Raw genomic sequence first — 15632 nt, 5'->3', positions numbered from 1 at the left:
TGGGTTGAGGATAAACCTCGGAAGGTTTGCTGACAGATCTGAGCACTGAAGCCAGACCCGCAACCATTAAATACAAACAGAGATAACCCTCTAACTCGGGTATGCCGCTATGGTAGTTACAGTATAACAGCGGAAAAGAACTAACTATAAACATCTGAAAAGAACTCAGGTTCCGATGAACCATGACTTAAACAACGATTTACTGCTAAGACCAGACAGCAATAAGGATGCAACCGCGAAGATCCTCTACGGGAAATACCTCAGCGTTTGGGAAGAGGAAACCCGCGTTGGAGTGGCGGTCTGCATCCACCATAAACCATGACCATAGCTTAAGATCTGAACTTTGAAACTCTGTTATGCAGGCTAGTAGTAAAGTCATAACTCACCTGTGGTTGAGAAGGTTGAATCGCTGGGAGAAGCCACCCCTGTTCCATCCGAAGGGTTGCAGGGCGCGGCTGCAAACCATAGCAACAGAGAAATTAATCAGTGCGGAATTGTTACAAATAAACCAAACGATTAACCAACACTATGAAATTGGCAAACCAGAACCAGTACCTGAGATGACCGGATGACAAGCAGTTCTTAGCTTCTGATGCGTTTGCCGAGTGAAGGAATGCTGCGGGTGACATTAACCCTGAGGTGAAGCGCTGGACCGGAGTCGAGAGGATTAGCATGCAAATGAACCCTGAGACTGTAGGCGGGTGATTATATATCATCTCAAACCCTTGAAAGCATGTTAACCCTCCGATCTCTGGATGAGATCCCAGCCGTTGAAGTAAGGCGGGAACCCAAAGCATCAGAACCGAGATTCCTGTTTCCAAAGTGTCACATGGCCATAAGAGCCAGATCATGCCACATGCCCCCGCAAGGACGAATGTCTTAAAGATATGGGTGAGTTGGCATCTGTATAAGCTGCGGCCGGACCATCAAAGGCCGCGCCAAGTTAATACACGTTACGGTTGTAGACTTATAGCTAGGTTTGTGTGATGTGAGAGTAGGGCTTACACACAACCCCGGTCGAAACACATAACAATGTTGTATGGTTCATGTAATTCCAAGGTTTCCGTTTAACAAACATATGATGTGATAATCGATTGTATAAAGTATGTGGTTGCTCGTTAAAAGCATGGGAATACATATAAACACATGGAAACCATAATGTATTGCTGGCTTATTATGTTAGGTGTACATTAAATTTTTTTTTGATTATGTATAAGTGAACAGAGGTGTGACATTCGACAAAATATTTTATTGTATATTTATATTTTAATTTTTTTATTTAATATTCCAACTTTCTTAATTATATAAGAAAAATGGTCTAAATTTGTTTATTGTCATAATATTATAAAATGTTTAGTTTTTCTAATAAAAAATTTAAAAATATTTGTAAAAAAGCACATATAAAAAATAGAATAAATATGTGACATTAAATTTGTAAGTATACCATATACAGAAAATGTAATTTTCTTTTTTTTTTGGAAATTCCAAATTTCTACGAAGTCGCTAGTAAGGTTTTTATGCACCTATAGAAAAGTATACCTATAACAATTACAGGTTTTGGGTAGGAATATGATACTAAAAGAACATTTGACTTGGGGATTTTAAATGGATGAATATGCATCACTATTTCTATCTTAAATTCAGTTATACATTAATATAAATTGAAAATTAAAATGAAAGTTGAATTTTTATATATAGTTTTTTCTGTACTTTTTCATGATAAAATTTTAAATTAAAATTTTCATGGCCAACCAATAACAAAGTTCTAAACAAAAGAATTTATCACTTTATTATTTATTTTATAATTTTCTATAAATACACAAATGTAACATTTTCGGTTAAAAATGTATGTAATAAAGTTAATAAAGAGAAAATAAAACCACGGTCATACGACATGTATTCCAAGTTGAATGTTGGGCAAAAGCATAGTGATATCGATTACTTGTGATTAATTTATGGCTATGGAAATTGACAAAGGCAATGACAAAGGCAAAGAGACATTTATTGGTATTTATTTATAAAATAAAAGAAAATAAGAGAAAAAGAAGTGAAGGATCACAAAATTGCATGTGAGGAAAATTGAAGAAAAAATAAAAGTCTCAATGATAAAAAAGCTTCTCAGAATCAATTCACAACTTTTTGTAGGTTCATTCTTTGGCACTCTCATTCTATTTTCTCTCAATCCTACTCTTACACACTTAAAGAAATCTTGGAGCATTGTTGAAGCATGTTTGGAGCACTATAGTTTTCATTGGATTTACAAAAGAAGGCAAAAGAAAAGTAGAAAAGCGCAAGGGGATAGCGAGATCAACCACTACAATTCGATTGCTTTGAGGTATCGAGTTGCATGTATGATTTTCTTGTTAGTTTTGGCATGCATGATATATGCATGTGATTATTTGGTTATGATTTGTCATTTACATGGAGGATTCTTAGATTGATTGTGATTTTTCCTAGCCTTGTCATTTCCCAGATAGCCATGAAGGATTCTTAGATTGATTGTGATTTTTCCTAGCCTTGTCATTTCCCAGATAGCCATGGTGTTGTGGTTTTCCCACTTGATTGTTTCTGATTGGTGCTCATGTTTCTCATGGCCATGGGTTGAGTTACTAGTTCCTGGAGCCCTCGTTGGACAAACCCTCTTGAAGCCTTGGAACAATTTGGGTTGAACTACTAGTCCTCGAAGCCTTGGTTGGACTTTAACTTACTAGTCTTTAAGCCTTGGTTGGACAAAATCTTTGGAGCCCTATGACAACTGTGGGTTAAGTTACTAGTCTTGGAGTTGGGTTGGAACAAATGCTTCAGAGTCGTGGACAACTTGGGTAGAGACTGATATGGTGATTGCTAGTGATGTCTGATCATGAGGTGGAATGAGGGTTAGGTGGTTGGCCTTTGGAAGTCTGGTTTGGTTTTGCTTGGTTTATTCCATGAAATCTTACATTCATGCTTGGAATATGCCACGAGGGTGATTGGCTGAAGGAGAGATTTGGTTCAGTCTAATCTATGGTTGGGTGCTACGTGGAAGTCACAGACTTGGTTGACTTTTGCATATGTTAATAAGAGTTCTTTTCCTCTTGCACTTTTATGAATATTTATACTTGTTATTATGTGGCTTTGATGGTTGTTCTATTATTGTTATTATTCTGGTTATATGATGGTTATAAGCTTGATTTCATGAGAAATTCTAGTTATGGCTCTTAACAGGTTTTATTGGTAAATGAATGGTTATTGAATGCATGACCTAATAGATGTTATTGAAGCCATTGTGAGAGGGCATTAGATCTTCTTGACGATTCTGAGATAAGTATCAAACCCCTATGATCAAATATGCATTTATGATTTGTAGATTACATGTTCACGACGTGTTTGACGAAAAGTCTGTCATGGTTACGCCTATATAGGTCAGTTTTTGACTAAGTTTTGCATTAATGGCTTTGTCCTCGTGTCATTCATCATTCTAGAATTTTTTATCAGTATCTCCCAAAAAGTGGCTCAAATTTTGGGGTCGCATACTCAGAATTGGAAAATCTAGACTACAGTCGCTGGGACGCGGGGTTATCCATCAGATTGGAGGGTCATAGTCTTTGGCTTGTCCTTTTATGCAAGTGACTTTGAGTACAAATCACTTAAAATGCAAGTATCTGAGGGTTTGGGCACTTGGAGTGGTTGTTTAGCTCCTGTGGGCCCTATAGCTCCTGAGGAAGGTCATTAAAGTTTCATGAGGGTTAACTCCTGAATGCAAGTATCTCAAGGTTTGGGCACTTGGAGTGGTTGTTTAGTTCGTGTGAGCGGGGTTATCCATCCGATTGGAGGGTCATAGTCTTTGGCTTGTCCTTTTATGCAAGTGACTTTGAGTACAGATCACTTAAAATGCAAGTATCTAAGGGTTTGGGCACTTGGAGTGGTTGTTTAGCTCCTGTGGGCCCTATAGCTCCTGAGGAAGGTCATTAAAGTTTCATGAGGGTTAACTCCTGAATGCAATTATCTCAGGGTTTGGGCACTTGGAGTGGTTGTTTAGTTCGTGTGAGCCCTATAGCTCCTGAGGAAGGTCATTAAAGTTTCATGACGGTTAGCTCTCCTGGGGGCTGTAGCTAGTGAGGAAAGTCATTAAAGTTTCATTTTGTCGACTCCATTTTCTTAATGTGATTTAGGAAGTCAAGTCATGTCATAGTAACTCTTCCTCTCATGTTTACCCTCACAAGCTGTGAAAACAATTCTAAATAAAAAACAAATAATAAATTTAAAATACTAATTTAAAATTTTCATTCCAAAAAAATGACAAGCTAATTTGTAATAAGTACAGCGAAAAATTCGTTAAACCCATAATGATATTTGCCAGCTTTCTCAGTGTAAACGATAGCCTTCGTTTCCAATGTTCATCCGTACATTAATAAGTTACTGATATCGTAAAACACAGAAGTGCCAACCCAAATAGTACTGTAATTGAAGTTAAGAAACTTAGGCCGATTATAGACGACAGTGGCGGATTAGACACTAAGTGTGAACCCTACAAAAAAAAAATGACGCAGCAAAGAAGAAGATGTTAAAGAAAATGTAAAACTAAGGTCCGATTGCCTTTTCTTTGTGTTTGGGGGCTGAACCATAGCGAAGTTACAATGAGAACAAGAACAGTGAAAGTTAGAGAAGCGCTACTGCTATGATATAAAGCCCACCTCCCTTTTTTCAACAACAACGGGAAAACCCCCCTTCATGCACGCAGTCAAGCTGTGAATGAGCTTTGGAGCTCCCGCAGCAGAATACTCAGAAGGCCGCCGCAATCTGAACATGGAAATCACAGTCGCCGCAACATATTTCATCTGAGTAAACGCCATGTCTTTACCCAGACAGGTCCGCGGGCCTCCATGGAAGACTGCAAACTTGAATGGACTCTGCGGGGCGAAATGGCCATCCTCGTTCATCCACCTTTCCGGCTTGAATTGCAGACAGTCGGCGCCCTACATGGCGTCAATTCTACCCATGGCGTACGGGTGATAAGTCACCCGATTGCCTTTGCCCACGAAAGTCCCATCGGGCAGAACGTCGTTATGGAGGGCGTGTCTGGAGTCCAAAAGGACCGGCGGATAAAGTCTCATCGATTCGCAGATTGAAGCGTGTAGGTAATGCATGCTTCGCAGATCCTCGTATGAAAATACCAGGGGATTTCCTTCCTTTTTTGCTCCGGGTTTGACGGCCATGAGACGTGTTGTCTCTTTGTGTATTGCATCTTCAACATGGGGATGTGAGGTGAGGAGCCAGAAGAACCACGTTAGTGCAGCCGAGGTGGTGTCTCTACCGGCCAAAACGAAACTGATGATGGAGTCTCGAAGAAACTCTTCGGAACGATAGGCGTTTCGTTCTGGCAGATCTGCTTGTACATTGGTGAGCCCCATGAATCTGGAGAGCAGATCCTGTTTGCAGGGAGAGCCGCTGGCGATCTCCTGTCTGCGTTGCAGAATAACATCCATTGCGAATTGGTGTACGGCCTCCACCGCTCGTGAGAGGCGCCTTTCTGAGCCAACGTTAAGCATTCTCTTTATCTTCCACACCAACGAGATGGGCTCAGTGGACCTCCGAGCGCTAAGCTCCGTTGCCAAATCGAAAGCCTGCGACAATTCCGAAACAGGAAGGCTTCCATCGAGAAAAGCCGGATCGACCCCAAACGCAACTTTGCATATATTATCAAAGGCGAAACGCTTCAGAATATCCTGCAAATCCAAGCAGCTACCCCGCTCGCTCGCCTCCTCTAGAATTGGCAAGAGTCGATCCGTGACAGCCTCCAGGACATGTAGAATGAAATTGCGGATAGAGTGGGTATTGAACTCGTAGCTGGCGACCTTCCGCTGCAATTTCCAGGCGTCCCCATCAGAATTGAAGATACCCTTCCCCAACAGATCGTGGAGAATGGCCGTGAAAGGCTCGCCCTTGGGATACTTGTCGAACCGCGTCTTCAGCATGTGCTCTACATTCTCCGCATTCGCCGTCACAACTGTTCGAACGCATCCGAGTCGCTCCACCACGATGGTCTGCGTGGGGGATTCTGAAAGCATCTGGGCGTACCATTCTAATTGCCTGCTTCGATTCCTCCAAAATCCAAGCAGCGAACCCACAACCGGATACCGTCTGGGTCCGTTGATCACCGTTCTGCATAATCTAAATCCTACATTAATGTACAGAAATACCAAATAAAACACCAGTGGCAACAAAATCGCCAATACCAAGAAGAAGAACATCAATATTAGATCCGTCCTCTGGATCTGCGAGGAGGGTAAAACTAGAGATTCCTCCATGAAGTTTTCACGCACTTTCTTGCACTCGCAACAAGACGCTTGCGCTTTTATCACGACCAGCAGGATGAAGGGTTTTAAAAGCCGCGGTTTCTTAATCTAATCAAACCGACAAGCTCTGCTTACGCTCTCGATTCTCTAAGCGAATGTCACTATCTGAAACTGTATCCAGCACGGATTTCACGTGCGGCAATCTTTGTGAGAAGCGGTACGGCAACGTCACCCGTGTAATTAGCTTTTGTTTCGTGTCGGTCCAAGATTTTGACAGTAGGCTTACTACACCGGGCATCGGGAAGCACGCATGCGTCTGCCTTGCTCGCTCTCCACGAAACTCACAACCACCGAATATTGAAAAGTCCCTTGTGAGCGGAGGGAACCGACTTTCCGCTGCATTATTGTTTCGAGTCAACCTGCCCTTGGAGCAATCAAATTGAAAGCAATGAATGAAGGAGAACTTAAAGGCTTCATTTCACATTATCCAAATAATATATGTGCATGTCAATTATAGGGAATTTTTAAAATTGTTTTGGAGATTTTTCACAAATTAATAATATATGAGCAAAATTGCATTCATAAATAAACGTTACCTTCGTAATAGATAGATGCAATGCTTGTAATTTTCTATTCAGCTCGTCAAAATGACGTATATTAACGTATAATCAGGAGAGAGTTCTTAGATTTCTAAATTACTGAACATCTAAATAACGGAGAGAGATCAATGGAAAGAAAATGTAATTTTTTAATTAGTTTTATCAAAAATCTATTTTTTTTTGGCTCACTTTAATAAAAGAAAATGTTTTTTTAGTTTTATCAAAAACCTTTTTTTGGGCTCACTTTAATAATTTCTTTTTTTTAATTAAAAATAAATAGTTACTATAGATTTTTTAAACAATAAAAATAGCTATCAACCACCTGAATAATAAATAAATATTATTAAAAGATTATTATTAAAAGATGTGGAATATATATGTTTTGTTCATGTTATTTATAATATCAATAAAGTTATTAATATTTCATAATGATTTTAGTTATAATTAAAAAAATATATATATATATTTTTATTTTTAATATATATAATATATATAAAATATTTTTTGAAAGAGATGTTTTATTTTATTTTTAAAAAGATACATGTTAACTCAATGTTAAGTATAAAAAAATTACATATAAAAATTATACATCTCTTTTATATTACACCATAAAATACATCTCTGAACACAACAATAAAAAAACACCATTTTAATTAATTAAATTCATCTCCAAAAAATAACACAATTTTAATTAAATCGAATCATTTCCTAAAAGGAAAAATTGGTCCAATGCCCATTGAGGGCCAAAAATTCCACAGCCAGAGATGAGGGCGAAAACTTCCCAACCAAAATATCTGAAATGATGATTACATCCAATGCCAATTATGATGTTATTTGACCAATTTAAAAGCGCAACTGCCTACTGCCGGAATCAAAGTGTCGGGTTTCTATGGTTTCCAATGTGGGATCATTATCGATAACGTAATTGCAGGAGGAATTGGTGGATAGAAATCTCAGTGTCTTCCTAATGAATATCCGTGTTTGTCTCTGTACATAGAACTACTTCACCAGTACAAACCACTTTGTTTTTACCCTTATCTACCTCTCCTACTGGCAAAAGAACCTTTGGTAATTTTGGCTGGATCCTCCTCTGTCACGTACCCACAAGTAAAACTACAGTAAACAAATTTTTTTTTAATATTGACTACTCTTACATATATTACAACCTTTACTTAACATATTAAATACATGGACTTTGACTTTTACTTAACCTGCATACGAAATCACAACTCAACTATAAAGAATCATGATGCTATGTTACATGTCAATGCACATGCGTTAACACAATATATATATTTGTTTTTGTCAACTGTTGATTGCCGCTCATAATGTTTCACGGGCTAATGACATGGTTTTCGATATACAATTACATGATGTGATACCCGGTATCACAGATGGCAATTATTTAATGTTTGATCTACGGCAACTACACTTTCCATATTCCAATAAATCTACCGGATGTGCTGGCAAGTCCGGCTCTGACCTTAGTCCGCATGGTAGCGTTGATGAAGCCCACCTGGCTAGATCGACGGTCGGTTGTCATGCGGCCATGTGCTTGTACTGTGGCCTTGGACTTGTTGCCTCCGCGCCAAAACCTATCCCGAGGTCACCGGTTATCGGACGATGCAGATGGCTCACCGCAGATCCACGGCTCCAACTGTGCCACGAGTCGGTAATTGGGCTGGCTTACTTATATGCTAGTGCTTGTTTCGCGGCTTTAGTCCTCCATTTCATTATGCAGCGTTGTAGCTGCAGCTCTGCATCCTTCCATCGCTGTTTAACTTTCTCTGTCACCCGAGGTTCACTGGCATGCAACCATGGCTTCCAGGCCCTGCATACTTCGTCATTGATGGCGTTGATTATACCAGGTCTCGATTTCGCAGGTAATGAATTATTCCTTCCAGAGCTTGTGTTCACAGTTTACATTTTGGTTCTGCCAGGTTTGTGCTAATGTGTATTCATGGGTATGCAGATGGTCACCGCCCATGCCTCTGGAGTAAGGGGTTTCCTTCGTTCGTCGGCTACCCAACACCGGTAAGGGTTTGAACACTGGTTCTATTCGCATGAGGTTTGTTTTAAGAATTAGCTAAGATATGATTCCCTTGGCAGGGATTACGGGAATGTCCCAAATTCCTCTCTGTTCAAGCTCGGGTTCTCTTTTGCTATTGAGGCCGAGAAGTATCAGTTCATGTATGCACATTTTGGTGTCGTTATTGTTCTATTTTCGTAAGACTTGACTGGTTCTTCTGAACCCAGCTGTAAATCTAATTGTTAACTCTGTTTTTGAACTTCAAGGCGTTCCTGCCTAGTTTAACTGTGGAACATTTGTGTATTCAAGTGCACAATGATATATTTATACTCAGTTTCTTTTGCATGGATAAATATACTTGTTCTTTGTCGTTTCGATATCATGGATAACTTCGTGCCGGTGTGAGTAGCTGTATGTATTCCGTCAAGGCACTGTGCATGTATTTTCTTAATGTTTAGGAATGTAACTTTAGTTATGGTTGCCGGCTTGGTGCCTCGACCAGCCTGGCGTAAGCTATGGCTCGGCCGAGGGGTTTCACTAAGCAGCATATCAATATGAAGAACCGCCGGGGTTTTGGACTTACAGTCACAGTCTTCCCCTCACCGCGGCGTTCTAGTTTATATTCACCTTCTGTTTTTCTGTTAAGAAGTAATAAAATGCTTTACATAACATGCAGTACCGTTTTCTGTGAATGCGTGTTCAACTGTATAAGATATCGTCGAAATGCATTACCGCTGCAATCTTTATAATATTTATGGTCCGGTTGCTTATGAGTAAAGTTCTGTGATAATAGTACATGGTTTACCGTAACATATGCAACAAAGATTTCAATGTTCTGATCTCTCGCTTGAACGCGAGCCTTTAAACTTAGTTCTGTGTTCACAATTTATTGCCGGGGTTTTACCCTATTCAAGTTACAAGGAACGGCTGTAGGTTTCGTTACATTTGCGGAATAGTTGTATATATACATGTATCTATATGCCGGCTTATCTTTCATACTTGGTTGCGTTTCCTCTTTTCTATTTCATAAACACAAGGTTCTGTTTTCGGTTCTGTTTTCTGAATAAGTTATAGACACTGTAACCATAACCCTTCAGGGTATTTACTAGGGTTTTGAGGAGTACTGTAACCGCAGTCTCCGGTAATATTTCCCCTGTAGATTCTTAAGTTCTTTTCTCAGGTTCTTGTTCGGGTCAATAGTACACTTGACTCGGTGGTTTTATTATCATTTACACAGTAAACTATACATGTTTTCCTAAGGCTGTATATATTGTCTATAATGCACAGAGCATATCATTTCTATTTTCTCGACACTGGCTTATAATAAAAGCAGTCAATACTTCACTTATTTCACTGTTCTATTCACAGAACCAAAATAAACATTTAATCCTTTAATAGTTGCATAAGCAAGAAGCCATACCTGCTTCTGTGCCAAACCTCTTTATGATGCTTGTCAATCCACCCGTCCGTAGGAAGTCTTTGCTGAGCTTCCACCCCCAAGCACTTGCAGGTCCTACTCGACCGCAATAACACTGGTCTTTGCCAGTCAACGCTATCTGATCCTAACCAGACGTAGCGTGCACAAGAAAGTTTTTCCTTTTTCCCCTTCTGCTATCTGATCCTCACCAGCATAGCATTTTTTCTTTCTGCCATCTGATCCTAACCAAACTTTGCATTTTTTCCCCTTTTTCCTCTGGGGTCTCAACTACCTCCAGATAGTTAGGGTAACTGATTCCTCAGTTACTTAACCATGATTAATCATAACTCAATTCAGAATGGTACCAATACAATCTGTCTTTTTATTAACATAACATTAACATTAACAACAGAATTACACATATTTAAATAAAGTCTTTGTTCCATATTTACTTCACTAGTTACTAGCATTTACTTTTCACAAGGGGTGTTACATCTCCCCCTCCTGAAAGTCTACATCGTCCCGATGTTGCTGCTTATCCAAAAACAGTCTGGGATAAGTATCCCTCATCATTTGTTCATCTTCCCAGGTGGCCTCTTCAGGCCCAAAGTGCTGCCACTGCACTTTAACCTGGCTGATGACTTTTCTCCGCAGCTCGACTTTTCTCTGATCTAATATGTTCACTGGTTCGACCAGGAACTCTCCTTCCGATTCCACCTGAAACACATAACAATTAAATCAGTTGTTTTACTAGTATTTCATTTCAGTTTACATTTGATGACAGTCTTTTCTCACCTGAATGTCCTGCCAACTTATTATATGTCTAGGGTCATACACATATCTCTTTAAAACTGATACATGGAAGACATTATGAACCCGAATATGGCTGGGTAGGGCGAGCTGATAAGCTACCGGCCCTACTCGTGCCAGAATTTGGAATGGTCCACAAAAGCGTGGTGCCAGTTTGGCACAAGCATTCCATTGAAGGGTACTCTTCCTAGCTCGAATTCTGATGTATACATGTTCACCCACTTGATATTCTTTAAATGTTCTCTTCCGGTCTGCAAAATTCTTCTGCCTATCTTGTGCTATCTTTAAATTAGCTCGAACCCGTTTTACCATGACCTCCATCTCCTCCAACATTTCAGGTCCTAATAAGAATTTGTCCTCCGGTCCACCCCAACTGGAGGGTGTGCGGCACTTCCGGCCATAAAGTACTTCAAAGGGGCTCATCTTCAAGGATGAGTGGTAGCCGTTATTATAGGCGAATTCTACTAGATGTAGATACTCCTCCCACCGCGTAGGTTGCTGCATCACATAAGACCTCAACATGTCCTCTAACACTTGGTTCACTCGCTCAGTCTGTCCGTCAGTTTGCGGATGGTATGCGGTGCTGAAACTCAACTGAGTTCCTAGACCTTCAAATAAGGTCCTCCAAAAAGCTGAGGTAAACTTAACATCACGATCAGATATTATTACTTTCGGCAGCCCATGAAGTTTAAATATATTTTGCATAAATATGTTTGCGATTTGAGCTGCACGATAAGTGGATTGAACCGGTATGAAGTGAGCTGACTTGCTGAGTTTATCCACCACTACCATTATTGAATCATTACTCCTTTTGGACTTAGGCAAACCAGTGATAAAGTCCATGGTTATGGTCTCCCATTTCCATTCTGGTATGGGTATCGGCTGTAGTAGTCCTGCAGGATGCTGATGTTCGGCTTTCACTTGCTGACACTCCAAACAGCGTGCCAGGTATTCTACAACATCCCTCTTCATGCCGGGCCAGTAATACTCCTTCCTTAGTGAGGTGATTAGTTTCTGGTAACCAGGATGCCCTGCATAGGGACTTCTATGATTTTCATCCAGAATCTTTTCTTTAATACTGCTTTGATTAGGTATGTAGATCTTCTTTTGAAAACACAACATGCCAGCTGTATTCAAGGTATAACCTTGCTGTATGGAACGGTCATCTGAATTTTGCACCAAATGCTTCTTTTGCAAATAAATCTGATCTTGCGCCGCAGCCTCCTCAATCTCTTGGTCAAGAGTGGACCATCCTTGACTGATACCAATCTCATAAATGCAATGTACTTTTCGACTTAGTGCATCAGCTACTCTGTTCTCCTTTCCTTTTAGGTGTTTAATTTCGAAATCGAAATTTCCCAAAAAGTCTACCCATCTTGCTTGTCTTGCGTTTAAAGTAGGTTGACTAAAGTAACTAGTCAAACTGTGGTGATCTGTCATTAGCAGAAATTTTCTCCCTACCAGATAATGGCGCCACATCTTCAAAGCATGAATCACAGCGGTTAGTTCCAGGTCATAGGCAGAATATTTCTGCTCATGCTCCTTCAACTTCCTGGACTCATAGGCAATCACTTTGCCTTCCTGCATTAGCACTCCACCCACGCCCTCCTTACTGGCATCTGTACAGACTACATATTCCTTTTCAGGATCTGCTACACACAGCACAGGTGCTGTGGTGAGTAAATGTTTGAGCTGTTCGAAGCTCCGCTGACAATCTGCTGTCCACCTAAACGCTTTTCCTTTCTTTTGCAAGGAGGTAATGGGAAAAGCAACTCTAGAAAAACCCTCTACAAACCGCCGGTAGTATCCGGCCAGCCCCATGAAAGATCGAATGTCTGCTACATCCTTGGGTGTAGGCCAATCCATTATAGTTTTAATCTTTTCGGGGTCTACGGCTATACCTTCCTTTGTAATAATGTGACCCAAATACTGGATCTGCTCTTTATAGAAATCACACTTGCTGAATTTCCCATATAACTGATGCTTCCGTAAGGTCTGTAACACTATCCTTAAATGTTCCTCATGTTCTTTCTTATTTCGGGAATAAATGAGTATATCATCAATGAAGATTAATACAAATTTGTCTAAATATTGATGAAATACACTATTCATCAAGCACATGAATGTTGCAGGCGCATTTGTTAATCCAAAAGGCAGTACCACAAACTCGTAATGTCCGTAACGAGTACGAAAAGCTGTCTTGGCTATGTCCTCATCTTTAATTCTGATTTGATGGTAACCTGATCTCAAATCGATCTTTGAGAAGATGGTCGCCCCCTTCACCTGATCAAATAGCTCATCAATGCGGGGTAGTGGATATTTGTTTTTGACTGTTAGTTTATTTAGTTGTCTATAGTCTATGCACATTCGCAGAGTCCCATCTTTCTTCCTCACAAACAGCACAGGTGCTCCCCAAGGAGAGACACTGGGACGGATGTACTTCTTTTCTAGCAGCTCTTGCAGCTGCATTTTTAACTCAGTTAACTCTGGCACACTCATCCGATAGGGTGCCCGGGATACTGGGGCTGCTCCGGGTATCAGCTCAATGGTAAAATCCAAATCCCTTCTGGGTGGCAGCCCTGGAATCTCTTCAGGGAATACATCTGCAAATTCTTGCACTACAGGTATATCTTTAACAGTTGCAACCTTATCCACTGAATCTGCAAACCCCACTTGCACTGCATAAATCTGACACTTATTCCGGATACATTTAACCAGCTGGGAGGCTGTGATTGGCCGAATCTGCACTGGTTTCTGAATGCCTTGTATTTCTTTTCCCACACCCAGCTCATCTCTGTAAGAAACTGTTTTTGTTTTACAATTAATTACAGACCACCGTCGTTCCAACCAGTCCATTCCTATCAGCACGTCATAGGAACCAAGAGGGAGTACATTCAACTCAGTTGTTATGGTTTGGTTAGCTAAACTTAATGGACAGTTGCTGACTTTGGTTAATACCCTTCTTTTGGTCCCAGTGGCCAGCTGTACTAACCATGGGCTTTTAAATTTAGTAGTTTGTAAACCACAGCTTTCTACCACTTTAGGACTTATATAGCTTAAGGTAGCTCCTGGATCTACTAAAACAGAAACAGCGCGATCAAAGATCTTACCTTCGAACTCTATCATCGTTGGCTGGTAATCAGCTTGCCGATCCTCCAGTGCTGCGTTTATTCTGGGCATGGATCGAGCCACATCTCCTACTGTTGAAGCTTCATAGATCTGGGACAACTGATCGTTGTCCTTCCGATGAGGGCAGTTCCTGACATAATGGGGTCCGCCACAACCCCAACATTGAACAGGTGGCCGAGCTGTGTTTTCATGGTCCAATCTAACTTGCTGTTCACTGTATTTAGATTCTGCAGGAGGCTTGAATCTACTTTGGGATTTTGCTGAGTTTTTAGTGCTGGCTCCTTTCGAGAATCCTTTCTGAAAGCTGCTGCGTGCTCCCTTACTTCCCATGGGCATTTTACTGCCTCGCTTATCTGTCCAACGCTTTCCGGGATTTTCCCCTTTTGATCTGTTCTGCTGATAACACAGTCTTGCTTTTCGCACTGCTTCATCCATGGTTTTTGGATTATCGAACTCTATTCTTTCTCGCATTGCCAGAGGTAAGCTACTAACAAATCTTTGGACTTTAGCCTTTTCTTCCCGAATATAGGGCACGTAGCGAAGCAGGGATGTAAACTTGGTTACAAACTCATCAATGGTCTGCTGTCCTAGTCGCAGATCGTGAAATTCACGTGCCTTTTCATCATAAAAACGTTCTGTCAGGTACCTCTCTTTAAAATATCCTTGGAACTTTTCCCATGTCACATCCTGTTCACTTATTCCTCGCACCATCTTAACCTCTTCCCACCATAATGTGGCTTTGGCTTGCAACTGGAATATGGCCAGCCTTGCCTTCAGATGATGATCGTATTCGTATACCTGAAAATACTTATTCATATTAATCAGCCATGCTTCTGCAGCTTCTTCAGATTCTCCATCAAAATGAGGTGGTTTAATCTTTCTAAACTCTCCGTGTAACTCCATCCGGGGTCTTTTGGGAGTCTGATATTCAGAAGCATTGACAGACTTCTCTCCTCTGTCCTCTGCTTCCTCCTGTTCAGTATGATAGCTTTGTTCATCTGTTATGTGTGCTTGTTCCGGCCTCGGATGTGACTGCTGTTGATGCTGTTTATCAGATAAGCTTTTCAGGATCCTCTCTTGTTCAACATTCAATCTTGCATTATCTGCACGCAACTGAGCCATTTCCTCCTTTAACTCTTTCAAGGTCCTCAATAGCGTTGAATCAGTAGTGCGTCCTGCTGCTCCCAGTTGTACCCAGAACTCAGAATTCCCTTGAGGTTGTTCCGTGTTGTCCGGGGGTTCTGGATTCCCAGAAGGAGCACTGTGTCCTCTTCTCATTCTGCTGCTACCTGCTACTGAACATCTCATTAAACAGAGTTAATTGTCTTGTTGTATTGCTGAACTGTTATCATAATACTGTTTATAAACATATT

At 40.6% G+C, this 15632-nt stretch overlaps 2 protein-coding genes, 1 long non-coding RNA gene and 1 pseudogene across 3 annotated transcripts; 1 reads left to right on the top strand and 3 right to left on the bottom strand.

Moving 5' to 3' along the window:
- Window positions 1-665, bottom strand: LOC149265570 (uncharacterized). The gene is made up of 3 exons (XR_016251776.1): window positions 556-665; window positions 387-455; window positions 1-300 (listed from the first exon to the last, which is right to left on the bottom strand). It is a non-coding gene; the product is annotated as an uncharacterized LOC149265570 (long non-coding RNA).
- A 3761-nt stretch (window positions 666-4426) lies between these two features.
- On the bottom strand, window positions 4427-6313 carry LOC149265569 (cytochrome P450 94B3 pseudogene; annotated as a pseudogene).
- A 1901-nt stretch (window positions 6314-8214) lies between these two features.
- Window positions 8215-9285, top strand: LOC149265568 (uncharacterized). Its single transcript, XM_089393271.1, has 4 exons — window positions 8215-8757; window positions 8847-8908; window positions 8984-9027; window positions 9081-9285. The coding sequence occupies exons 1-4, from the start codon at window positions 8223-8225 to the stop codon at window positions 9109-9111; spliced, it is 672 nt and encodes a 223-aa protein (XP_089249397.1). The 5' UTR covers window positions 8215-8222; the 3' UTR covers window positions 9112-9285.
- A 90-nt stretch (window positions 9286-9375) lies between these two features.
- LOC149265567 (uncharacterized) lies at window positions 9376-15567 on the bottom strand. Its single transcript, XM_089404862.1, has 7 exons — window positions 14279-15567; window positions 13496-13924; window positions 12592-12682; window positions 11958-12231; window positions 11353-11738; window positions 10341-10465; window positions 9376-9541 (listed from the first exon to the last, which is right to left on the bottom strand). The coding sequence occupies exons 1-7, from the start codon at window positions 15565-15567 to the stop codon at window positions 9376-9378; spliced, it is 2760 nt and encodes a 919-aa protein (XP_089260988.1).
- Between the last annotated feature and the right edge of the window lie 65 nt (window positions 15568-15632).

The sequence above is a fragment of the Pinus tabuliformis genome, chromosome 6 (assembly GCF_031772625.1).
Source record: "Pinus tabuliformis cultivar Carrire ecotype Pingquan chromosome 6, CPIR1, whole genome shotgun sequence".
In the NCBI taxonomy this organism is placed as follows: domain Eukaryota; kingdom Viridiplantae; phylum Streptophyta; class Pinopsida; order Pinales; family Pinaceae; genus Pinus; species Pinus tabuliformis.
The sequence above is the reverse complement of the archived record's forward strand: the minus strand, read 5'-3'. Positions and strand labels throughout refer to the sequence as shown.

Coding starts and splice junctions, on each gene's coding strand:
- LOC149265568 (XM_089393271.1), top strand. CDS start 8,223: ATGGTTTTCGATATACAATTACATGATGTGATACCCGGTATCACAGAT. Junction 8,758..8,846: donor ACCAGGTCTCGATTTCGCAG/GTAATGAATTAT, acceptor ATGGGTATGCAG/ATGGTCACCGCCCATGCCTC. Junction 9,028..9,080: donor CTCTCTGTTCAAGCTCGGGT/TCTCTTTTGCTA, acceptor GCACATTTTGGT/GTCGTTATTGTTCTATTTTC.
- LOC149265567 (XM_089404862.1), bottom strand. CDS start 15,567: ATGAGATGTTCAGTAGCAGGTAGCAGCAGAATGAGAAGAGGACACAGT. Junction 11,739..11,957: donor AACCATGGACTTTATCACTG/GTTTGCCTAAGT, acceptor CCTTATTTGAAG/GTCTAGGAACTCAGTTGAGT. Junction 10,466..11,352: donor GAACATTTAAAGAATATCAA/GTGGGTGAACAT, acceptor ACGTCTGGTTAG/GATCAGATAGCGTTGACTGG.